The 24,917-nt window shown below is 39.1% G+C and overlaps 1 protein-coding gene across 2 annotated transcripts; it reads left to right on the forward strand.

Annotated features, from left to right (window-relative positions):
- Nucleotides 1–700: 700 nt before the first annotated feature.
- Nucleotides 701–24,917, forward strand: SLC13A1 (solute carrier family 13 member 1). Of its 2 annotated transcripts, none has more exons than XM_059816470.1 (15): nucleotides 701–799; nucleotides 2,643–2,771; nucleotides 3,499–3,635; nucleotides 7,527–7,714; nucleotides 8,314–8,371; nucleotides 8,461–8,539; nucleotides 9,091–9,254; nucleotides 13,794–13,913; nucleotides 15,107–15,205; nucleotides 15,295–15,396; nucleotides 21,674–21,777; nucleotides 22,661–22,770; nucleotides 23,444–23,605; nucleotides 24,534–24,671; nucleotides 24,774–24,917. In XM_059816470.1, exons 1-15 carry the CDS (start codon nucleotides 701–703, stop codon nucleotides 24,915–24,917), a joined length of 1,833 nt encoding a protein of 610 aa, XP_059672453.1. The 2 variants fall into 2 exon arrangements, with proteins under 2 accessions (XP_059672453.1, XP_009805828.2); XM_009807526.2 differs by having other exon boundaries at nucleotides 9,094–9,254.

Raw genomic sequence — 24,917 nt, forward strand, 5'->3', positions numbered from 1 at the left:
AAGCAAAGGAAAACAAAAGATTTATTCTCTACTTCCCATCAGTAGGCGATGTCCAGCCACTTCCTGGGAAGCAGGGCTTCATTGCGCGTAGCGGTTGCTCCAGAAGACAAAAGTCATAATAAAAAATGCCCTCCCTCCTCCTCCTTTCTCTTAGCTTTTATTGCTGAGCAGACAACGTATGGTGTGGTATATCCCTTTGGTCAGTCTGGGTCAGCTGTCCTGGCTATGTCCCCTCCCAAGATCTTGCCCACCCCCAGTCTACTGGTGAGGGGGGAATGTTGGAGAAACAGCCTCAGTGCTGTGTGAGCACTGCTCAGCAGTAGCCGAAACACTGGTGTGTTATCAACACCTTTCTAGCTACCAATACAAAGCACAGCACTATGAGGGCTGCTATGGGGAAAATTAACTCCATCTCAGCCAGACCCAATACAACTTATTATGTGGAAGGGCAGAGAGAGAAAGTCATGAGGAGCCTGACATCTAGCCTTAGTTTATGATGAACACTTATCTTATCAACCTACTGTTAATAAACTCACTAAAACAATAAAGAGCAAGATTTAATTTTAACTTGGTTTACTGGCCTGCTTTAGCAATGGCTAAAGGTGATAGCTTGGAAAAATATTAATCAGAGTCAGCTATTTAAAGTCAGATCTATTTTTTGGCAGTTTCTGCAGGGAAGTTCATCTACCAGCCACCAACCATGAAGATTCTTAGCTACCTCCTGGTTTACCGAAGGTTCCTGCTCATTGTCCTCACCCCACTGCTTTTACTTCCACTTCCACTTATTATCAAAACCAAAGTAAGTGACCTGCTTTGAGAGGTAATTATTTTGCACCTGTATGTCAAGTCTGAGATTCCCAGATCTTTTCAGAATCATAGAATCACAGAATGGTTTGGGTTGGAAGGGACCTTGAATGACTTCATGATGTTTGCATTGTGGATTTTCTTTTTTTTTTGTCAACTCAGAGTATTTGCATAGAAATGTGGAGAAGACAACAGCTTTTATGTAAGATTCTGTGCTGGTTGCATGAAGTTCTGAATTATAGATTTGTTTTCTTGTTCAGGAAATGTTTTTCTCATTTAACACCACCCAGACTACCTTGAAAATCCTGTCCTTACTATTGTATTTTGGCCACTTTTAAACAGCTCTGTATGATTGACTATGGAGATGCATTGTCAGGAAGACAGCTGCAATTACCTTTTTATTTGATGATGCATTTTGTTAAGTTCATCATATATTACGTTGTCTGGTAGCAAATGACTGGAGTCAGTGATCTGAGAAATTCCCTCTGTTCCTAAATAGAACAAAGGTTATGGCAGGACACCTTAGTTTTATTTTACTTGAAATAAATTCTTCTGGCATTCAGTAACTTGTGACAACTCAGGCTGATGAAACAGCTATCTAAAAATTTTATTAGTGATTCTATTTGGTACTGCTCTGATGTCAGCAGAATGAAATGGAATTCTCCTGGGATATATTATCACACATGCATTATATGTATCATGCATAACAATACATGTAAGTCCAGTTCAGAATTCCTTGCACCACAGATAGTGGTTACAGAGCAACATGCTTCACGCTGTCTCACATCGCAGTTTCAATATTTCAGTTTCCTCTCTGAGAGGAAATTCTTGAGAAATTCTTAATGCAGTAGGACTTAAGTGAGATGAACATTTGCTAGGTGATAAATGTATTGACACTATCAAATTGTTTCATACACAACACAAGCTTCCCCCAAAAAATAAATGCTAGCCATAGCTGACTGACTTGGTTTTAACATTGCTGTTTTCCAGTCAGAGGTTCCCAGAGCCATTTCATTAAGCTATTCCTTTCCCAATACAAACCATCTCTTCTGCTGTTGAATATTTTCATGCCCTAACCAGTGCCATTAAAAGATCTAAACCATTTTCCTCAAAAGCAGAAATATAAATCAAAACTACACAAAAGAGGTTTCTGGGATTCTAGAAGAAACTAGTCTCACTTCATCTCATTATATTTGGTTGTGGCTGCATTTTACAGGCAGCACTGAAGTAAATTCTCCTGAAAAAAACCTGAAAAAAATCCTGTTTTCCAGCAGTTCAAATAAAAAACACTCACTAAAATTACAAGTCTTAAAAACAACCACTGTGTTTCCTGTCAGTCTTGCACAATGCTTTGTATATTAGATGATATCCTTGCCTTATTGATGCTGATGACAAAACTTCATTGATTACAGGAGACACAAAATTTGACCTATTTTTGACTGCAACTACTCCTAGAGGTTTAAAGGTTTGCTTGCAGCTGCAGGGTGTTTGTGATTTATGTTAATTCATGGTCTGAGAATGCTCCAGAATGACCTATATGATTAATTGTGCTTGAAGGAAAAGGCAGCTGACTTTTTTTCCAGCTTTCATAAGTGGCAGAATTTAAGTAAGTTTACTATCTCTTAGGAAAAAATCCTTAAAACTATTTTACAGACTATGTTTCATATCTTAGCAGGATTATCAATAGCAGACAATAAGTACCCTAAATTCAGATCCCTTGACTCATACTTGTTCTGGGTGTGGGGAATCTCTTTACTGACATAGCTGGACTTTTTGCAGTTGTGATCTTTTTCCTGGATGGTCCACTCATATTTTTGTTGGTGCCTTTTGTATTCTAGGAAGCAGAATGTGCATACACGTTGTTCGTAGTTGCCATCTTTTGGCTCACAGAAGCTCTGCCGCTGGCTGCTTCAGCTTTGCTCCCTGCCTTTATGTTCCCATTGTTTGGTATAATGGAATCCAAGGAGGTAACCCTTTTTTTTCCTCACTATCATATTATGGATTTCAGTGATGAAATCTCCAAAGAAAGAACCACATAATGTTGAAACCTGATGGGCTAATCCATGGATTTGCTAAGTGCCAATCACAATAGGTCTGCCTCAAGACTTTCTTACATGCTTTGTCCTCAGGACTTGTTCATATTTATTTAATATTCTTTTTCTGGATTGTGATTTAGTGCTTAGATGCCAGTCAATGGGAAAATGCTAGATATATATAAAATATCCTTAATGTTACAGAAGCAAGATGACACACTAAAGACCCCATGTGCAAAATGCTGAGTATACATCTTCATGTCAAAGAGAGGACATCACAGATGGTCATACTCTAAGTCTATGTTTAAAGTTGTTCTTTTATCTGTTGGATAGATGACTAAATTAATAAAAGCAACATTTTACTGGTGATTTAGTTTGCATGTGAGATGTGACTGATAATCTTAGATTGTTAATATCATAAGCCTTATTTTTAATTTTTTTTTAACACTATGCACTTTAGTGCAGTTACTCTTGCATCATTTGGTTAAATGAAATTAACAGTTTCAATGAAATTAACAGTCTAAATTTAAGCCAAAAACATTTTTCTATATTTATTTCGATATATACCCTTACAGAAATTTCTTTTCATTAAACTGATAATACCAAATAATAACAGAAAGTCACCATTTAGTTAATAAAATATTTTTTGTTTTTATTTCAGGTGGCATCTGCTTATTTTAAAGACTTTCATCTGCTGCTGATTGGAGTAATTTGTTTGGCAACATCAATAGAAAAATGGAATTTCCACAAAAGAGTGGCTTTAAGAATGGTGATGCTGGTGGGTGTCAACCCTGCATGGTATGTTCTAAACAACGTCTTGAAGGACAATATTGCTTGTAGAAAGCTATGTATTCCAGAAATAATTGCCTACTGCTGTTTCTGTAGTAGAAATCCAGCCTTTCTTTTCTACTGAAACAAAATAGATATTTGAAATTATATGATTGATTTGTAGGTGACACTTTATTATTTTGCTGAAATCCTAATTGAAAGTTCCCTGCAGTGGTTCTGTTCATAATAAGGATCCTTCTGAACAAAAAATCTGATGAATTTGTGAATAATGTAAGGTGGTAGTACATTAATGGTGGTAGTACATTACATACCTGATGCCTACAACTGAAAATCTGTGCTATGCTTATTATTAATTTTTATTTCAATACTGTTTGCAAAATTCTGGACCCTTACCAAAAATACAAGGAGAGTTCAAATTACACAGTCAGGAAAAAAGTCATAAACTTAAAGATGTGGTGGGGAACAAAGAACACATTAAGCACAATGTCTTTATTTATGTTTTCTTCTTTGTCTACCTATGAAGAAAATATCAAAGGAATAGGAACTTCCCCAGCTGGATGAGGTGACGAGGGAAATGAAATCACACACTCTCTACTTACTCACTATAAGCATATATCTTATGAAGTAAAAACTCTTTTCTTTGCTTGCTTTACAAGCTTGCAGAAAAGCTTTAGGCCCACAGATTAATCTGTCAGCACATCAGTAAGGCTTCAGATAAGATCTATAAAGTGACTCTGGCTTCCCAGAATACATGATGCTTATGACTTCTTGTCAGGAAGCAGTGGCGGGAAGTAGAAAGTCAGAAAAAGAGAAACCCCAGATCTAAAAAATGGGGTGCCTCTTAGGTGATCTAACTAATAACACCTCATGGAAAAGCTGGATTATTTCTATTCCTCAGTGATTTGTCTGCCCTAACTTCAAATATCACATGTATTTTGATATTTCCTCCATCTTTTGATAGCTGGTAGCTTTCTTTTTTGACGAATACTCCTTACATTCTTGTTCAACTGCCTCCCATTATCTTTAGATATATTCTTGAGCTATGCGGTTTTAGTTATTTCAACTCCTCTTTTTTTGATCACTCCTAAATCCTCACCTTTTGGCTGAAATGTTGAAAGGGAAAACACAAGTGGATGGCGTGCTGTGCTAAGCTGAACACCGCTGGGGAACTTGCTGTGGACACAGAAACCCGCAGCCAGCTGCTGAGGATACCTAGCGCAACTCCACAGACAGCTTTGTAACCCTGAGGAAGCAGTATCCCTCACCACTACCTCAGCTCTATCACATTTCTTGATCATGACAAAAGGATGATGAGATTATGATAAGGTGATTCTGAGAAGGAGAGGATCCTCCCACCTCTCAGCATCTGCTGCTCGTTAGCGGTGCTCACTGCCAAGTGATGCGTGCTCTTCTCTGTGCGTAGGACTCTCCTCCGCTAGCGGGACTTCCCGGACAGCCTGTGCACCTTGTAGCCTCATCCAGCCCAAGGCAGAGATACCGCTGTAGGAGGTTTCTGCATTAGGTGACATGGGGGATGCAGCAGTGGAAGTAGAACAGCAGGAGTCTTCTGGATTCTGTATTCTTCTGGAGAAACTGGCTTGTATCAGAAACAGCATAGCCAGCAGGACTAGGGAAGTGATTGTCCCTTTGTGCTCAGCACTGGTGAGACCACGCCTCACATAACTGTGTTCAGTTTTGGGCCCCTCACTGCAAGAAAGGCGTTGAGGTGCTGGAGCACTTCCATAGAAGAGCAACGAAGCTGGTGAGGGGTCTGGAGCACAAGTCTTATGAGGAGCGGCTGAGGGAACTGGGGTTGTTTAGCCTGGAGAAGAGGAGGCTGAGGGGAGGCCTTATCGCTCTTTACAACTACCTGAAAGGAGGTTGTAGCAAGGTGGGTGTCAGTCCCTTCTCCCAAGTGACAAGCGATAGGAAAAGAAGAAATGGCCTCAAGTTGCGCCGGGGACGTTTAGACTGGATATTAGGAAAAACTTATTCATCGAAACGGTTGTCAGACACTGGAACAGGCTGCCCAGGGTTGAGTCACCATCCCTGGAGGTTTTTAAAAGACACATAGACATGGCACTTAGGAACATGGTTTAGTGGTGGGCTTGGCATGGTTAGGTTAACGGTTGGACTTGATGATCTTAAAGGTCTCTTCCAATCTAAATGATTCTATGATGCTGTGAGTCCCTAAAGGCCCCCTGTCATTTGAGCTATGCAGTCTGGTCCGCAGACTAGCAGGGAAAGGTGAATATGTCTATGCAACCTTCAAGGACTAGAATGAGTAATAAAACATTGACTGTACATTACATAGCAAAGAGTGACTTTACAGTTGAATGTAAATGAAGTTATCATCCAAGGTTCCATGCAGAATATTTTTTAACAACAGCACAGGGAGAATAATGCAGAAAAATTGGGCCTGAACAGGTTAGGATATATTTTATTATTTTTTTAATCAATTTTAGTGACATCACACTGTACTAAATGGTCTCCTGACCATCGGTCTATCAAATGCTGGAAATTTATGATGAACAGTTTTGAAAAATGTTAGTGAATGTCTTAATTTGCTTTGGTTTTAATTCCTCCTGCAAGTTCTACTAAAATTATATTTCTCTACAATATGAACATTCATATTCAGTGTGTTTAGCCTGACCAGTATTTTCTGCATAAAAGCTGCATAAAGTTAATGGGGTTTATACTACTGATGACAATTTGTATTGAATCAGGTCCACCATCGGCAGGTCTGCAGATCATTTCATCATTATGCAATTAGAAGCACGTAGAGAAAAGACAAGGTGCCCCTACTGAGAAAAAATGAAGTTTGAAATGTTGTTGCTATTAGCTGAAATGAAAGGCTATGAGAGGCATTTTGAATGGTATTTTTATGTCATAAAATATTGCTCGCATCATTTTTGTGTAAAATCTTGTCTTCGTGTGCTGAGTTATGCTTCAAGTTTTTGTGAAGATTTTGATCAAGGCTAGGCAAAGAGCTTTACAAATTGCACAAATGACTTCTCAGAAAATGCTGCAACACCACAGTCCCTCCACTCACAGTTGTTCTCTCACTGTGATGATGCATGGCAGGTGCTTAATGACACTGCCAACACCTTGGGACAGGAAGTCAAGAAGATTACTCTCCTATACAACTCCAAGAGATGCATTAAAAATTACAATGATGTGGCCTGTATTCTAAGTTTACTGTCCGACTTCACCAGATACGACACGGAATATTTGAATTTTTTAGGTAAAACTAGAGTGACTCCAGTCGGATGCAATTCCTATTTGTGGTAAACTTAGCATAAGCTGTGCCAAGACCAAACTAAGACATTGTAATGACATTCACTTTCCGATTTAATATCAAATATGAAGTTTATTGAAGCACAAATAATCTCTGCACTTGTCTTGGGGCTCTGATTAAGAACTAAGTTAAGTACCACTTCCTGAATTGTTAATATTTCTTACTATATCACCTGGACTGGTATCTAGAGGATAAGTGATACAGCCTAAGTGATAAGCCCAGGGTTTTGACCTGGCTTGTACAATACAAGATCAATAGCATTAGCAGTACAGCCATTTTAACTTTCATTTGAAATTGTGACATGCGTGGTGCTCTTTCTTCAAAGATTATTCAAATACAGTATCATACTGTAAATAAACATTATTTCTTCTCTTTCAATTTATAATATACTTGATCCTTTAACTCTAAAATATAATAATTTCAGTGTCTTTGATCAAGATAATTTTAATTCATAAACTTCCTCAGAGGTCAATTACAAGCTTTAAATTTCCAGTGTTTCCTACATTCAGGCTTTCTGTTGAAAAAGCTTTCCATTTATATTTAATAGAGTGGTGATAGGAGGTGTTGCTGTAGCAGCCACAGACTCTTCTCTCCTGTTCCAGGCTTACACTGGGTTTCATGGTTAGCTGTGCTTTCTTGTCAATGTGGCTCAGCAACACCTCTGCTGCTGCCATGGTGATGCCAATTGTAGAGGCTGTAGCTCAGCAGATCATCAGAGCTGAAGCAGAAGCTGATGCGCTGGAGATGTCTTGCTCTAACGGCTCCATCAACCCAGCACTGGAGCTGGACGGTAGGCACGAGGTGCAGTTTTTGTCCACCCTCACTGTACAGTGGAGTAAACACCACATAAAGTAAAGTTGAATGGCTAAGGAAGTGCGAGCATCATTACATGGTTCGTTGTGAGACTTCTCTTGGATTACTGTGTGTGAAGTCTCTCGTGTTCACAAAGATTAATTAAAAATAAACAGGTGCACAATATGGCAGTTATATGAGTGGAGGGGAGAAGAGAAGAGGCTGACTTGTTCAGCCTAGTAAAATGGCTGAAAAGAAATATGACTACAGGCTATAAATACACTGGGGGTTAAATATTAGCAAGAGGAAAGAGCTCTTTAAGCTCTAGGGTAGTGTTGGGAGAACAAATGAATCTAAACTGGTTATGTACACAGTTGGATTGTAAATTAGAAAGCTTTCTCCTCATTAGAAGATTCAGACTCTGGGGTATAAGAGTCATGAAGGAGTAGGGCACAACTCAACTGTTTTTAAGATTGGCACTTGTAAATGTATTTATGGGGTGATGTGAAGCGATTGCATGGAATGGGACATGCTGGTGGAGCCTTTCCAGTTTTGCTCCCTTAAATACTAATCTGTCTCTGCATCAATGTCTTATAGAAAATATAGGAGAATGTGAAAGCAGTGACTGGAAAGAGAAAGAAAAACAAGTCAATGGGTAATAGTTATTCATTTACTAAATTCTGTTCTAAGAATTCATCTAAAAAGAATATTTGTTTATTATAATACATACCTTTGTTTTTCCAGATATGACAACAATGTGGGTAGTACTGTGTGCACAATTGAAAAGGAAAATGAAAAAGAAAATGAAAAAGAAAAGGAACAGGTACTTAAGGTGTCTTTTTATTATGCAGCTAATGTGTGTAACTTAGTTTTAGGCTAAATCTCACTTCTATGTAACGCCTAACATGGCACAGCTGGCGATGAAGCTAGTTTCCTGTGAATAAGAGATGTATGTGTAGATACACATATACATTCAGTTTGCTTATGTAGTTATTTCATTGGTGTTTTTGTGGTCCCAGTTTTTTTTACACAAGTTAAACCAACCTCATCAGAGTACAAACTCTATATGTCAGGTATATGTATATGTATATGTATATGTATATGTATATGTATATGTATATGTATATGTATAAATATAGGAAGTTCTTGTGTAAAGACGGGAGGCAGCTCGGGAAAAGGACATCAGGATTTGACTCTCACTCCTTTTCTTTTGCATGAATAATTGCAGTACCACTGTAACAGCAAACCAAACCATGCAGCATACAGCTATATTGCCAGCAAATTGTCTGGCTCTTCTGGGACATCTTTGAATCCTATTTTTGTGCTTAATGATGAGCCCTTCTTATATATTAATTGGTGTATATTCTTTCTAAGCAGAATCTACCACCTGCTGAAACAGGGAAAAAAAGCAGAGAGGACAAATACAGTGGGATTTTCAAAGTGATGTGCTTATGTGTTGCTTATTCTGCTACCATTGGAGGGCTGACCACAATCACAGGAACATCGACTAATCTGATTTTTGCTGAGCACTTCAATACGTAAGAGACTATCTTAAATTATTTGTATTCTTCTTAATCCAGAATTTTAACAGTTCTTTCTTGAGATCTCACATGGCTCCCCTAAAATGCATTAGAAACCTTACCCTTTGATATGATATCATTTGATTCTATTACTTTTTTGGGTTTTTTTTTGTTAAAGAGATAAAATTAAATTGCAGGGTTGTATTTGCCTTACACTGGGAAAGGCTATAAGCGATCACTCAACACATGTAACAAGATGACCATTCTTTGATTAAGCAGTACTTTACTCTTTGAACAGCTGCCTGGAAAAAGATGGTCTTATCTGAGGAGGAAGACACTACTTAACATGAATATGACAGACACTGTCTGGCTTTACAGGACTGTCATTTGTTTCTAAGTACAGCAGAAGCTAACTTCGGGTCTGCTTAGCAAAGAGCATCAGGAGACTTTCAGGAGTCTATGCTTAGTGCATTGTTGAAATGAGGAAGTTAGGTCCGGTAATCAAAGAAAAAGCAAATCATTTAAAACCAGTCCGAAACTTTGCATTTAGTGGAACACTTTGTTTTAAGGTTATTAAAAACATTCTTTAATACTCCTTTTCTTTTCTAAGTAGAGTTACTTTGAAAAGAAAATTTGCAGATTTCATTCCAAGGCTTTTGAAAAACCAACAGTTATTGCTGAACTTTTTTTTCTTCTGCAAACTACTCATTGCTAGAAATATTCATACTCTAATTTTAAAATAGAACAAAATAAAGCACAATCATTTTATTACCCTCTGCCCACTATTCTGTATTGCACACAGCAAAATGGTGAAAGACCAGTTATTGATAGATTTGCTTCCAACCTGTGTGCCATGAATGGATGAAATTTGGCTTCAGCATGCTGCTAAAGAGAACTGAAGTGGTACAGTCTGTAAATCAGCCTGTCCTAAGAGAATAGCAACAATAGAAACAGTATGGAGATTACAAGAATGCCTGTTACTGGGGCCAAAGAACTACACAGGGTAGACCATGGCATTATAAGTCCTTCATACTTAAACTTTTAGACATATAAGCATTTCTGGTTCAAGCAGGCTTTACACTCAGGAGCCTAGAAGAATCCACAACTGATAACTAGGGGTAAGAACTGTTCTTGTTCATTTCCCTGAAGTTGTAGGAAACTTGAAGAAAACTGGCTTGCGGCTGTTTTTTTAGTTTGCCTTAGCTGTTAACAATCTCTTCAAGAATGCATAAGCAGATTGTTATTTTCTCCCTGGGTCTTCACCCTCTGCTAGGAGCATGGGCCATACATGGAGCACTGCATGTGTAATCCAGTTTTATACCCCACCAGGATTTTGTTTAATCTTTACACAACCACTGAGCTTAATCCTTCACTTAAGCTGAATCTATCACCTAACTGTGCAAATATTTTTATCTTTAACTGTCTTGCTCCCCTTCTCCTTTGAGGCCTCGTTTGTATTTATGCCCTGTCTGAAGTGGGAACTGACCTGTTAGCATGAGTTGGACACATTTGCAGTCTATCTTCAAGTATCATAAGTGTCTGAAGTAGAATAATTCAGCAAAAGAGCTGTACATACAGCATATTCCTGGGTTTTCCACTCAGTGACAAACCGCTTAAAATGGCACTGCGAAATTCCATATTCCTCACACCTTCCCAATTTCAGTATTAAATAAGTTGGAATTAGTGTTCACTGTTTTCTACTTCCCTCCTTTTCATTTGTCACATGAAGAGGAAACCAGTCTATCTGTGTTAGCATTGGAGCCTGTGTGTTGCTGGGAATCCTCAGCCTGCTGTTGATTCAGGGCATGCAATTATGCTGCGTTCCACAGGGCAGAAGCAAACTGTGGAAACGTTGATGCAATGCTAAGCATCCCTGCTGGTGAGACAAACTTCCATAAGAGCTCCTTTTCAAGATAGATTTGTTACTGATCCTTTCAGGGTCACTCTATTCATTCTTTAATTGTATGCAAAGGGACACTACAATATAGCATCTAGAATGTATCAAACTGAAAAGAAACAAAAAAAGAAAAATTATTGGCTAACACACCAAGAAGTTGTGTAACCAGCTAAGCATTAGTCTGCTCACCACTGCCTGTAGTATACCCAGAAGCTTTTACTGGCCAGGGAGGCATCAGTGAGGATGAGATGGGTTGGTTCTCACTGCTCCCTGAACAGATCCTCAGTGATGCTGGCTCCCTTTCTTCTAACTTCATATGGTTTTCCTTTAGTACTTCATCCTTTTCTGTATTGGTGGCTTTCCTCTTGAACCCTTCAGGCTGTTGCAGATCCCCATGTCAGTTATCTCACATATGCAGTTTTACCTATCTAATCTTACATAGCTCTGCTGTAGAGACTTTCTCACAACTCTTTCCCACATGAAGCAGTTTCTTCAGCACTGCAAGCCAAGGTTCACAGCTGGGCCATGTTAGAGCAGGGCTGTGGATCCTAGGAGCACAGGCAGCTGCACCCCAGGGCGAGAGGAAGGCTGTAGAGGGATTAGAGAGAGAAAGGGTTACCAGACAACAGTGTGTCAGGGAGAAAATGGAGTTCTATGCTTGAGGAAGAGTAAATCCTAGGTGACACCTTTGGTTCTCCAGTCAGGCTCACCGACAGGTTATTCAATTTCCTGAATCCTATTCTAGTAACTGACTTTGACTTTCCGACACGAAGAATCAAACTTTGCCAACATTACATTATTTTCAACCTAAGCAATTTTATAAAGTCATAACAGGAATAAACTTATCTGGATTTGTTCTATGAACCAAATTTGTTGGCATGTGTAGTGTTTGCCTGGGAAGAGTTTGTTGTTACTGTCACTGAATCACTGTAAAATGAGGATTATTAAAAGCAATCACAGTTTTTCATTTTCCAGAGGAAATCAGTCTAGAAGATAAATAGTCCAGTGTGTCCTGTCCATCCTTGCCTCAGGCAAGACCCACAGTAGATAATCCAACAACAGCACATAAACCAACCAGCACTATATAATAGATAATTTTTTAAATCATTTAAATTGATCATCCAGTCTACCCGAGAAATATTGTTCTGGAGATGTAGAATACTTACCTTTAATATTAAGGTTACTAGAAATACGTCTATATTCAGCCCTGCACAAACCTACTGTGAAACCTGACCACCAGAAATTAACATTTTATAACGGGATTGACTCTTTCGTATAAAGTTTTCAAGAGCTTATTTTGTTGCTCGGTAAGGAATTATCACACATAATTCAGGAAAGAGCATAAACACTTTAGCAAGTGATGAAATGCTAAGTCATTGCTATGCTGATGTCAGTTTTTTCCTATCTTGGAATTTGTACATTCAAAAATTTATGTGGCTAATCATGTAATAAAAGCTAAATAGCCACGTAATCAATAAATTATATATAATAGCACAATGCCTTTTCATGGTCCAGTTTCACTGTCTCATCACTATGTACGGTTGCAATTTAGAGCATCACCTCAAGAAGTGAGTAGGAGTTTTGGTTCAGTCCCTGCTGCCACTTTAATTGCAATATGTGTAAGCACCGTAATAAATATAGATCAATCTTAAAATTTGAGAAAGCATTTATAATAAGCATTTACTGCCTCAAAGACCTATGTGGCCATCACAATTCCTTTTCTTCTAGCAAGGCGTGAAATACAAATGATTGGCTAGTAATCAGAAATAGTCATTACAGCCTCTGTCTGGACATTGTGATTTCCCTTCCATCTGATTTTTGCATCAAGGAGGAAGGCTGTTGAAGGAGACCAGAATTTTCTCACTTTTAGCATTAAAAGCTCTCTCAGTAGAGCTGGAGGAGCTCGAAGGAAGAATAACTTCTGTTCATAAAGTAAACTGGAAAACAGGATTCATTTACCTGGTCTCTTTACCTATCTGGCATCTATCTCATTCAGCAGTAAATTCATTTCTTTCAGAAAACCAAAGCCCATTTCTCCTTTTCTTAAATGCACATAGCAGGGAGAGCTCTGGTTGAATGGCCCACATCTGTAAATGGTAGATTAAGACAGCCTCAAAGAGACAAGGTGACTGGAGAGACAATCCACCTAACAAAAGAATATTCCTGCCTTTCCTCGAAATTAGGAATAGTGATTTTAGTTTTAATCAGTTGTGAATCCCTTATGGAATCTTAAACAATACAAGTCTCAATGTTGTCTCCACTGTTGTCTTCTAAAAGTTCATTGGAGCTTGTTCATTTGAGTATATTTTCTTGTGTTAAAGTCTCCTCTCCAAGAACTGCTTTTCTTCAAGTTCTGTTTCTTTGTAGTCCTAATGGTCCTTAACACTGTGAGTGGCCCTTCCTTGCCTGCTGAACTCAGGTTAGGCACTCCTAGATCGGTGTCAGATCCCCAGACCTGTTTCTGATCCAGTGCTCAAATAACTGGTCATGATGATCAGGAACAGGACGGGAGGGTGAGGGAAGAGGACACCAGAGGCCACCTCATGCTGAAGTCAGCTGCCAGCCAGAAGCACTCTCTTGCAGCAGGGCTTTCTGGCACTTCTCACAAGTCTTCATTCCTTTGCAAAGCTCAACTGAACAGTTTTTTTACTTTCATCCAGACGTTACTCAGCTTGCCAGTGCATCAATTTTGGATCCTGGTTTATCCTTTCCATCCCCATCACAGTTATTATTCTCCTGCTGTCCTGGGTCTGGCTCCAGTGGCTTTTCCTTGGATTTGAGTAAGTAAATGTTGTAATCAATAAAACTAAAGGTTGATGCTATAAGAGGTACTTTGTATCAAGAGTAAATATTGCATCTAGGTTTAACAGGCTTAATAGGAAGATAGTGCAGCAACACTGATTTTGCATCCTTGATTAGTATGGCTGAGTCTGGATGGGACAAGAATTTTCTAAAATGAGGGTCCTTGACTACTCAGCCCAAAGTGAAAAGTCACAAATGATGATACCCATTCCTTTAGAATATAAATACCATCATTAAACAGTGCATGTGTGCAAGACAGAAGAATACTGAAATTTTATACATTTTGGTCTAAGACTGGAAGATTTATAGTCAGGATGTTGCCCTTCACTGGAGTCAGGGATCGGCTTGAATACTTCAGCAATATCTGCGTTATAAACTGTATGACTATATTCGTAAGAGTGAAGTAAATAACTTATACTTTTCCAAAATTTATATGTGGTGGTAACGTCATTTTTTTCCCTTCAGAGCTTGTGCTTTTAAGGTTTTGGAGAGGACTTTTGGGCTGATTCTTCAAAGCCTTGTTCTCCATGAGTTCACTAACATCTGCAGAGATAACAATAGGGACACCTGTCTTCCACAATTACGTGGCTATATATGGTGGAAGAGGTGAAGAGTGAGACTGCCTACTCTTAAGGAGACTTAAAATCATCCCATGCTTACCACTCCATATGTGAACATTTATTGTTTCATTTTTCTTGATTGTTTCGATAACGTTCTTTTTAACACTGTGTAAGGGTCTTACCCAAGAATGAAAACCTAGCTCGTACCAAATAGTCTGCTGATCAGTACGCAGGCTGCTCATGTGATACAAACGTTTTCATTACAAAACAAAGTAAAGCAAAGTCATAGATGACTCTCATTAAATAGCCAGGTTATGTATTTAATTGTTTCAATTAGTTCCCACGATTAAAATCTCATCCTTCCTGGGCAAATGAGCTAGTCAATTATAGGACACATTTTGTTGCTGCCTCTGTTAATCTCCCATTGGGCTTTGTCATTAATTCCAATATGCTCAGTTTGGTGTGTTGATAATTCAATGGGAGATACTGCACTATAAAGTGAAAATTTTACTTTTGTAAAGTGCTATTGGTAACTGGAAAGGTTGGACCTTTTTTTTTTTTTCTGTATACACTGTTAATTCATTGGTCAATATTGCTGATTTACATTCCAGTTTTAAAAACATGTTCAAGTGTGGCAAGAAGAAAACGGCTAGAGAAGAGGCCTCAGCACAGGTGATTCAGGAGGAGTACAAGAAGCTTGGGCCAATGAGGTATGTCAAACTATAAATCTGCAAACAACAGCAAGTAAATCCAAGTGCAAATTCAGGAAAATGTATAACCCATTCTGTTTCTGCTATAGCTACCCAGAAATTGTTACACTTGTCCTATTCATTCTAATGACCCTGCTGTGGTTCACCAGAGAGCCTGGCTTCATTCCAGGATGGTCTTCACTTTTCCCAAAGTAAGTAATCTTTTTGATACACCAACAAGAACTGTACTGTGTCTTAACTACATACCTTCTTGTCTCAATTTAAAAAAAAAAAAATAATTTCAACACTTCCGAAGTATTCCAGGCTGAAGTTGTTGAAAACCTTTGTAGTGTATACAGAATAGGTAAACTCCAGCAATTTCATAGATGTATGTGTGCAATATCTGAAATGTGCTAAACCCGTTACAGGATAAAATAAAGTGCCTCCTAAGAGGGATTATGTCTAGTTTTTAGACTTGATCCAGTGGGGGAGAATACATAATGGTTGAAATTACAGTATCATACTTCCTCATCAAATCTACAATGTCAAGAATAAATCTTTGGTTAGAATTTTTTGATCTACTGCCCTTAGTGACAGCCACACTTGTATGCACACAGGCCAACATCCCCTGCTTTGACTGCTCTAATTAATGGTATAAATTACTATCTGTTCATACATAACTGTCTCAACGTCACAGTTCAACTAACCACCAAAAAAGCCAGGAACTATCCAGGAGCTATTACATCCATTTTGCCTCCTGCTGCAGCTTGGTTTTCAGGCCCTTCTCCAGGATCATCTAGACTTTTTTCCCTAAGAAATTGGTGGCTCTGGCAAGAACTTATAATACTGTGCTATCTCCTGTTCTCTTGCTGTAATTACTGTAATTTCAGTTTTGTTCTGTGATAAAGGTCTAAGTTCTGCTCTGGAGTACTGGGAAGTAGTTGCAGGATTGGGAGGAGCAGGACTTTGTGCTGTTTAGGCCCTTCTGGATTTAACATTTATTACTGGATGAGTCAAAGGCCAGTGCTGGACTTGGATGGTAATTTTCCATTTTGTTTTCCTGTATGTCTGTCATAAATGACATGTCAACATGCATCCATCATGCCTCCTCTCTTTAATTATACTCCCACCATTCATATGCACACATATACACACGAACCAATGCTCTGCCAGAAAGTCTGGTAGGAGATATTACAAGAAATAATTGTAGCCCTTTGAAGATTTAAAGTGCAAAGCAAAATTATTTTGTGTAAAAAATAGCATTAAAAAGTGCAGTAAAAGCTAAGATTGTTTTAAAATTATTTTTCATTATCCAAAAAATTGCAAAAGAACTTTTTTCCCCTTATAACAACAGCAGAGCTGATGATCATTGTCTCATATGAAACACTGTATTCTTGAAGGGGTTTTGGAGTGTTGACCTAATCAAGCAATCAGCCAGCTAAGCAATCAGGCTGCCTTTGTTTCTCTTTCTGCTTCATATTAACATTCAGAGCTCATTGAGCACTGTTTAATGAGATACATCTGATATTGAAAAACAGACATTGTAAACAACCTTTCAAATTTGGGACTTATGGCTCAAATGGATTGTTTCAGTCCAGAGATCTCCATTTTTCTATTTGAAGTTGTCTGTTTACTGTTGTCTGAGGATTTTGTTCACTGGCAGGGAAAAGCAGAATATTCTCATAATAAGTAAGTGTGGTTACAGGTTCTGCACGGGGATGTTACTTTGTGGATGCCTTCTAATGTTTTACTTGGAAGGGAATTCAAGCACGTGTCATGTCACATTAGGCTGAATCATGTTATAATTCGAGTGAGGTAACCTGAAGAGAAACAGCTTGTGTTACTGCCTAACAAAACCTTTAAGGGGAAAGAAAGTATTTCTTACTGTTCAGACTTTGCCTATTTCTAGACAGCTTTAATTTATCAATCAATTGTATTAATTGGCATAAAACCAGGCAATTGGGTTTTTACTTTTCTGAGCAACAGAAAACTTCTCAGCCAAGATACATGAGTGAGGCAAGGAGCCAGCACAGGTACAGCTGGGAGTAGTGGTGAGCCATCCTCTTTAAAGAAAACAAAGCAGCAAACAGAAAAAGAGCTCAAACCCCAAGAACTGTGGTTCTTCTGTCAATGGTTACATTGCACTCATCACTGTGATGTGCAAGAGGTTTCTGGCAGCGCATGAACTGCAGCTTACATCTCTTATACACATGTTCCCTAATGCCTCCGCGTACAAAATTGTTCAGTGTTTTGGATTTAGGTATACTGATAGGCATGTGCACAACTTCCTTAAGGAAACAACTTTAAGGAAATATTCTCCGCCTTTAGAAATCTGATTTTTTATCAGAAACCTGCTAGTACTGTACTCATTTTGCACAGGACCTTATCCCACAGTCTCAAGCCAGCCTGAGGGAAGTTCTGTCACCTGCGCAGATGAGCTTTGTTCTTTGGAAAAGCTGCAATGTCAGAGCTATAAGTAACCTTGAGACTCTCCATGGCCAGTGAGGGGGTCCTATTAGGTATGATTCACACCATTCCCAGGGTCTTAAACCAGACAGGACCATCAGTTCATTTATTCTAACATGCTGAAGATCAGAAGAGCTACATTATTCTGTGTTAAGCCCTGTATGGGTTTATTTTATTAGAACGTGAATTCCCAGAAAGCAATCAGGCTTGATTTCAGGATAGCAAAGCACAGGTTCCTCAGATTTTGGAATTTACCACTTTCCTTGATAGTCTGTCTTGGTAGATAATCATCTCTGTTGCCAAAATAAACAAGACAAACTTGCACCTTGTTTTCTGCTGAATATAGCTTTCAGCCATCTGGTTTTGTCTTTCCCTGTTGGATTAGGAACTTTTCTGTGATAGGTGCTTTAAGCATATACGTATCTGGTTTAATTATATCACACTACAAGCTTTGTTTTGACAAACTAAATGTAATGCTTCAAGTTTTGCTTCAAGAAACAAATTCTCATCACTCTCACCACCCATGTTCATGTTCTCAGCCCCTTGTGTGCATCCTTAAAAGTTACTGAATATCCCTTTAAAATACAAACACTGTGGTTTTTCTTTTTAAATCCCAGCAGAAATATTGGTATTTATTGATGATATCTCCCCACTTTTTAAGGGCTACTTTTTGAAATGTCAGCCAATTTTTAATCCACATTTGTGCTGTATCAGTATTGAGTAGAGCTCATTTTTAAGCAGCATTATCAGATGCCTTTCAAATGTACGTTACCTTTACCAGTTAATTTTTCTTAAGAAAATTTTGTAAATCTATTAAAGGCTAATCCTTTACTGTTCTGCCCTGAGCCCCTGTTACCTCCCTCTGGAGGCAGACAGCAGGATGTTTTAACAAATGTTGTATAACACTACAGAGAGCAGCACAGGGTAGAAACGCCTGTTTCCTCCCCATCTGTTGACAGCGCAGGATTACTTGATCATTTGATGATTTGCATCATTTCTCCTACAGCAGCTTCCTTCCATGTCCTGGCCTGATTCCAGGCTGTAGGGTATTAGCTTCAATTGGAGGAGTTTCAAGTTGGCCTTTGGCCAGGACTTTATGAACCTCATAAAAACCAGAAAGTTCAACATTGGGCTGCAGCTGATTACAGCTGATGTATGCAGGGCGGGTTTCCCTCACGCTCCCTCAGATTATTGCCTGAGTGTATTCTTTCTTTTTTCTGCATGGTTTATTCCTTTCTTTACTGCCAATACAAGGCCACTATGTAATTTTGCCCACAGCCCTGTTCTGTACAGTGCTCTCAGTTGGAGTCATTGTGAGATCTCCTTGATCAACAGTTTTTTTGCTTCCTTATAGGACAATCAGGTTACAAGCAGGTGTATGCAGTTGTATTACAGCTTGAATAAATGGACTTCAAAAAAAATTTATCTCCAGATTTGATAATGATTGAAAAGCTTCTGTTTGGAATGTGTGTGTTTTCATAACAAGATGTTGTGTGTGTCCCAAGAAGGTTCTCTGAGAATGGTGTTTTGCATCAGGAATACTAAGTTTTTGTGAGCAAAAAATTGCTCCTCCCTAGTTGAACAAGGGGAAGTGCAAAGTCCTGGACCTGGGGAAGAACAGCCCCAGGCACCAGTACACACTGGGGGCCACCCAGTTGGAATGCAGCTTGGTGGAAAAGGACCTGGGGGTCCTGGTGGACACCAAGTTGAACATGAGGCAGCAATGTGCCCTTGCCACAAAGAAGGCAAATGGTGTCCTGGGCTGTGTCAGGAGGAGTGTTGCCAGCAGGTCAAGGGTGATCCTTCCCCTCTGTTCATCACTGGTGAGACCACACCTGGAGTGCTGTGTCCAATTCTGGGCTCCCCAGTACAACCATGGATATACTGGAGAGAGTCCAACAAAGGGCCACAAAGATAATTAAGGGACTGGACCATCTCTCCTATGAAGAGGGGCTGAGAGATCTGGGACTGTTTAGCCTGGAGAAGGGAAGGCTGCAGGGGCATCTTGTCAATGTTTAAAAATACCTGAGAGGGTGCAAAGAGGATGGAGCCAGGCTCTTCTCAGTGGTGCCCAGTGACAGTACAAAAGGCAATGGGCACAAACTGAAACACAGGGGGTTCCTCCTGAACACCAGGAAATGCTTTTTACCTGTGAGGGTGACCAAGCACTGGCACAGGTTGCCCAGAGAGGTTGTGGAGTTTCCATCCTTGGACATATATAAAAGCCATCTGGACACGGTCCTGGGCAACTGGCTCTGGGTGACTCCGCTTGAGCAGGGAGGGGCTGGACCAGGTGACCTCCAGAGGTCCCTTCCAACCTCAGCAATTCTATGAAGAAGCAGCTGCCTAGAAGAAAGTGGTAGCATGAATTGTTTCTGTATCTAAATCTTGCCTTCCTTCAAAATTCCTATCAAGTCTTAAGAGAGTGCAGGATAGGATCCTAGAGGAAGAGATCTTCTGCTCTTTAGACCAGTGCATCTGGTCCTAGGCTAAAGGTGATTTATAGGCAGAACCCTCTGCCTTAAGAAACAATAACAAGATAATAACTTGGTTTTTAAAAGTGTTTTCTGTGCTAGCAGACAATAAGAAACAGGAGAAATAATATATTAGAGAACCACTTCAACTTCTATGGCAGCTTCATTTTGTGACAGTGTTAGCTAAAACTATGCTGGTTGTGATATCTGTGTGCTGTGCATATTAAGGCTTTTTGAATCTCACCTAACACTGTTGTTAAAGCAAAGAGATCTACCAGATTATACATTTGTAATACATAATTGGGAGATGATTTTTCCCTTTCAGTGAAAAGCCCTGGTTTAGTATAAAATCTTAAGCTGCTGGGAAGATCTAGGTAGTTATGCTTGGACCTACTGTAGCTGCATATGGAGAAAAGCATATGGTATAAGGCTGAGAGGACAAATATATTGGCGTATTGGTTCAGGAAAACTTACAGAAGAACTTACAGAAAGTAGAAAAAAATAATATTGAAGCTTAAGAAAATGTTAGGTTTAACTTTCTTCAGCAAAATTCTTATTCATTTGAATGACCATCTTGACTGAAATGCGACAGACTGGGATATGTCACCACCTAACAGTGTGAAACAGAATCAGATGGTTGTGTTAAAATGGCCTTAGAGCTCAGCTTTCCACTTTACCTGATCTTGGGGCTACTCTGTACAAGTTAGAAGGATATTGGATCAGTTTAAGAAACACTAGTGCAAGCAGTTCTTAGGCACTGGAAATGACCAAAATAAACATGGCCCTTGTGTCTATCACCATAGTAGTAACAGCCATAGGAGGATGATAATAAAGCTCTGCTGCCTTCTCTTAGCTAAAAAAGCATCATCCTTTGTGGGTATGCACAGTGCTCTTAAGGCCTGTTAGACTGAATCTATTACAGAATATATTAAAGTTATTAAATTGATCATTGAACTGTGAAAATTAGTTGTTTAAGCATCAGGTATTCCCAAATATTCTCCTCCCCCAGCTTATTTCTGTGTCACAAAATAACACATGCTTGCTTACTCAAGATGCTTATTTATGAATTTAGAGGGCTTGCATCTAATATTTCTACAGATGTGGTGAATTGACCTTGGCTGGCTGCCAGACACCCAGCCAGCTGCTGTCTCACTCCCCCTCCCTAACAGAACAGCGGAGAAAATAAGGTCAAAAAGTTTGTGGGTCGAGATAGATACAGGGAGATCCCTTACCAGTTACCATTATGGGCTAAACAGACTTGATTTGGGGAAAATTAATTTAATTTAATTGGCAATTAAAAATAGAGATGGATAGCGAGAAACAAAGACAAAAACTAGAACACCTTTCCCCCACCCCTTTCTTTCCAGACTCAACTTCACTCCTTCATTCCTGACTCCTCTACCTCTTTCTACTGCACCAAGCGGCATGAGGGGTTGTGGTCAGTCCGTAACAGCTCCTTTCTGCTGCTCCATCCTCCTCCTCACTCTTTTCCCCTGCTCCTCCTGACTATATGTATTTACGTGGGTTTTTCTTGTTAACTTCTCCTTAGGTATAAAGGCTATGCTACAGATTCAACAACTGCCTTAGTGATAGGCCTCCTGTTCTTTATTATTCCAGCAAAAACATTTTCTAGGACTTCAAATGGAGAAAACAGTTAAGTATATTTTGACGTGGATTTTACTACAATAAGGTATCTAAGATGCAACTATAAATAAAACTTATTGCACTTGTTAGAGGAATGTTGTTAAATACTAATGATACAATCTTAATACGGGATAATATCTTACTGGGATACAAAGCATCCCTGGCCTGGAAGTCAGTGACGACAATTAAGCAACGTGAGCAGCAGGAGCTAGTGCTGTGCAGGAACCTACTACCTGCAGCCCACCACCGTCAATGAAAACCACCTTTCCATTGACTGCAGTGGGCTTTGAATGGGACTGCACGGGGCAGGGTTGGGTTTATTTTTTGAAAATATTATTGCTTATTTAAGGTACTCTATAAAATCCGACATGGTAAATGAGTCCATTCTCATTTAATTTTTCCCCTTCAAAACGGAATTTACCCAGATTAAAGTATACCTCTGGCTTGTCCTCTTTATGCATTCAAATCCGCTGCTGAAATCAATGAGATCTGGGGGTTCACAGAGAATGCAAGATCAGGACGTAAATGAGTCTAAGTGAAACAGCATTTGCTCAGCAATCTGTCGGAATAATGCAGTTTTATTGAGTAAATTAAACTCACTGATATCCCATAGCTATCTTCCACATAAGGAAGGAGGGGAGAGGGGCCAATGCTCCGCTGGTGGAAACTGTTGTAGCTCTGTAGTTTTCAGGCTGTGACAGTTTTCACCAGCTAAGGATCTGTCCTAGTACGTGGAAGTTGTTCACATCAAAGACATTCTTCATGTTGTAATGATGAGATTTTGCCTTTGAATATTTCCCAAGTACTTCCTCAGAGAGATTATTTCAAGATGTTTTTCAATATGTTTTAAATTTGGTGGGGGGTTTTGTTGTTTTTTTTTTTTTTTCTCTAGCTGTTTTTGGTTACACTCCACTGATTACCTGGAAGGAATTTCAGTCATGCATGCCCTGGGAAATAGCTATTCTTGTTGGTGGCGGGTTTGCACTGGCAGATGGCTGTGAGGTAATGCAATTTATAGAAGATACTGAACAATTAGCATGACCCACATCAGGAGCAATTCAGACCTGCAGAGAATTCACAGTTATTCTTTAGTTTTAGCAAGTTACTCTGTAGCAATATTGAACATGATAAATGTGATGAATATTCAAGATGTTCAGAAAGCAGGGTTACAAAAAAAGGAGTTTACTTTGTCTTCAAAGACTATGCACAATGATGACTACTGTTTGTTATATAATTTAAACCTAATGGTAGTAGGAGTTTTGCAGACACACTGCTTCCAAATCCTTAGGGTTAATGTCCCATGTCACTGAGGTACCTCCCACGTGAAGCCCTGCTGGCTACTCCAGTAAATCGAGCAGGTTTGGGCCCAAACTCTGGTTATGAAGCCTGATATATGCATATTACAGTTTTCTGATTATGACTCCTCTGAACATCTCAGAGGTGCAAATATAAATAAATGGGATATAGTTTGCCTGGGTTCCTATACGACACCATTGAATTAGAATAATGTGCTTAAAAACATGTGGAGAAATATAGAAAATATTTCAGATTTTTGCTCTTTTACACAAAATACTACTCAATTAGCAGATAAGTAAATTCCTGTCCTATACCATTTATTAAATTTTCTTTTCAGTGATTTGTAAAACATAATCATGTTGCCATATTCCTTATGCAGGTTTCAAAACTTTCAGAGTGGGTAGCAAGTAAATTGACCCCTCTAGGATCACTACCCTTGTGGCTGGTTATCCTGATATCATGCCTTATTGTCACTTCAGTAACAGAAGTTGCCAGCAATCCAGCTACCATTACGATATTTTTGCCCATACTATCTCCTTTGGTGAGTATAACACAGGTTGTTTTTAATCAGAATCTTCTCTATCATCCATGTAATAATACAGCTGCCCAAAGAAGCAGTTTTTAAAGGTCTCCATGAAATACTTCACGCATTTTCTTGCTGTGCTGTGTTGCGCATTGGATACTTGGTTGTTTTGGGGCTTTCTTAGAAGAGATGCTGAAAATTCAGTAAAATTACGTAAAAGTTCAACACTCAAAAATCGACACTGTTATTCCTGTTTGCGAATAGTCAAAGCACTTAAAAAGGACAACTCTCTTAGTGTTTCTTCAGGACCACATCTTCAGGCAAAGTGGTCAACACTGCAACTTTCAAGCTGTCACCAAAGAGAAGAGGGGGCTAATAGATGTGCTTTATATGTAATTCTCATTTCTTCTCTCCTTAGCTCAATTGTGTCCTTTCATCATCTTTGCCAAAACACCCAGTTCTTTCTTCTTCAAAATGTACTGACCATCTTCTAGCCTGTAGATTTTCCTCTTGGCCAGCCTAGACACATACTAATGCCCTCTCCCTCTCTTACAAAGGAACCTCAGTCTCACTTCATTGAATCCCTCTTATGTATTACATACAAATTCAACTTTATAATCTTTTCTGCAGTGTTTTACTTTTAGTGCTTGTGCAGGGCCCACACTCTTTGCAACAGTCTTATTTTATGGACTCGACTACAGTTAGAAAACATCAGGCGTAAAATTAAAGTTCACTAGCTATTCTGTATTAGAATCACTTTTTCTCCTCTGAAGCTTTCCCAGATATAATCTTAAAAATGAGTTATTAGAAAAGGTTGTTTCTCACTATTTAAACTGGCAGTTCTGTTCACAGTTCACTTGTGTTAATATAATCAGTTTGTATTTATGTTTTTCATTTGGTAGATGTGTCCCTTGACAGCTGTTGTCTCTCTTTTATTTTACGACAGGCTGAAGCCATTCATGTGAACCCACTTTTCATTCTGATACCTGCTACCTTGTGTACTTCCTTTGCATTCCTGCTTCCTGTAGCAAACCCAGCCAATGCCATTGTATTTTCATATGGTCATTTAACTGTTATGGACATGGTGAGTTTTAAGCAGAACTCCCTAAAGGGGATTTTTAGCATTTTTAAAACCTTTCTTCTGTGTCTTGATGTGAGTTTCTGCTTTCTTTTCCCTCTCCTTTAGGTGAAAGCTGGTTTGGGCATTAACATCATCGGAGTTGCTGTAGTTATGCTTGCAATTATGACATGGATAGTGCCTATATTCGATCTCTATACTTACCCAAGTTGGGCACCAAACATTCCTTCTACAAATAGCACTGGTCTGTAA

The sequence above is a fragment of the Gavia stellata genome, chromosome 4 (assembly GCF_030936135.1).
Source record: "Gavia stellata isolate bGavSte3 chromosome 4, bGavSte3.hap2, whole genome shotgun sequence".
NCBI lineage: Eukaryota > Metazoa > Chordata > Aves > Gaviiformes > Gaviidae > Gavia > Gavia stellata.

Excerpts from the sequence above, each read along its gene's own strand:
- SLC13A1 (XM_059816470.1), top strand. The coding sequence starts at position 701 with ATGAAGATTCTTAGCTACCTCCTGGTTTACCGAAGGTTCCTGCTCATT. Across the intron at positions 2,772-3,498 it reads GTATAATGGAATCCAAGGAG|GTGGCATCTGCTTATTTTAA; the intron begins GTAACCCTTTTT and ends TTTTTATTTCAG. Across the intron at positions 15,206-15,294 it reads AAGAAGCTTGGGCCAATGAG|CTACCCAGAAATTGTTACAC; the intron begins GTATGTCAAACT and ends TTTCTGCTATAG.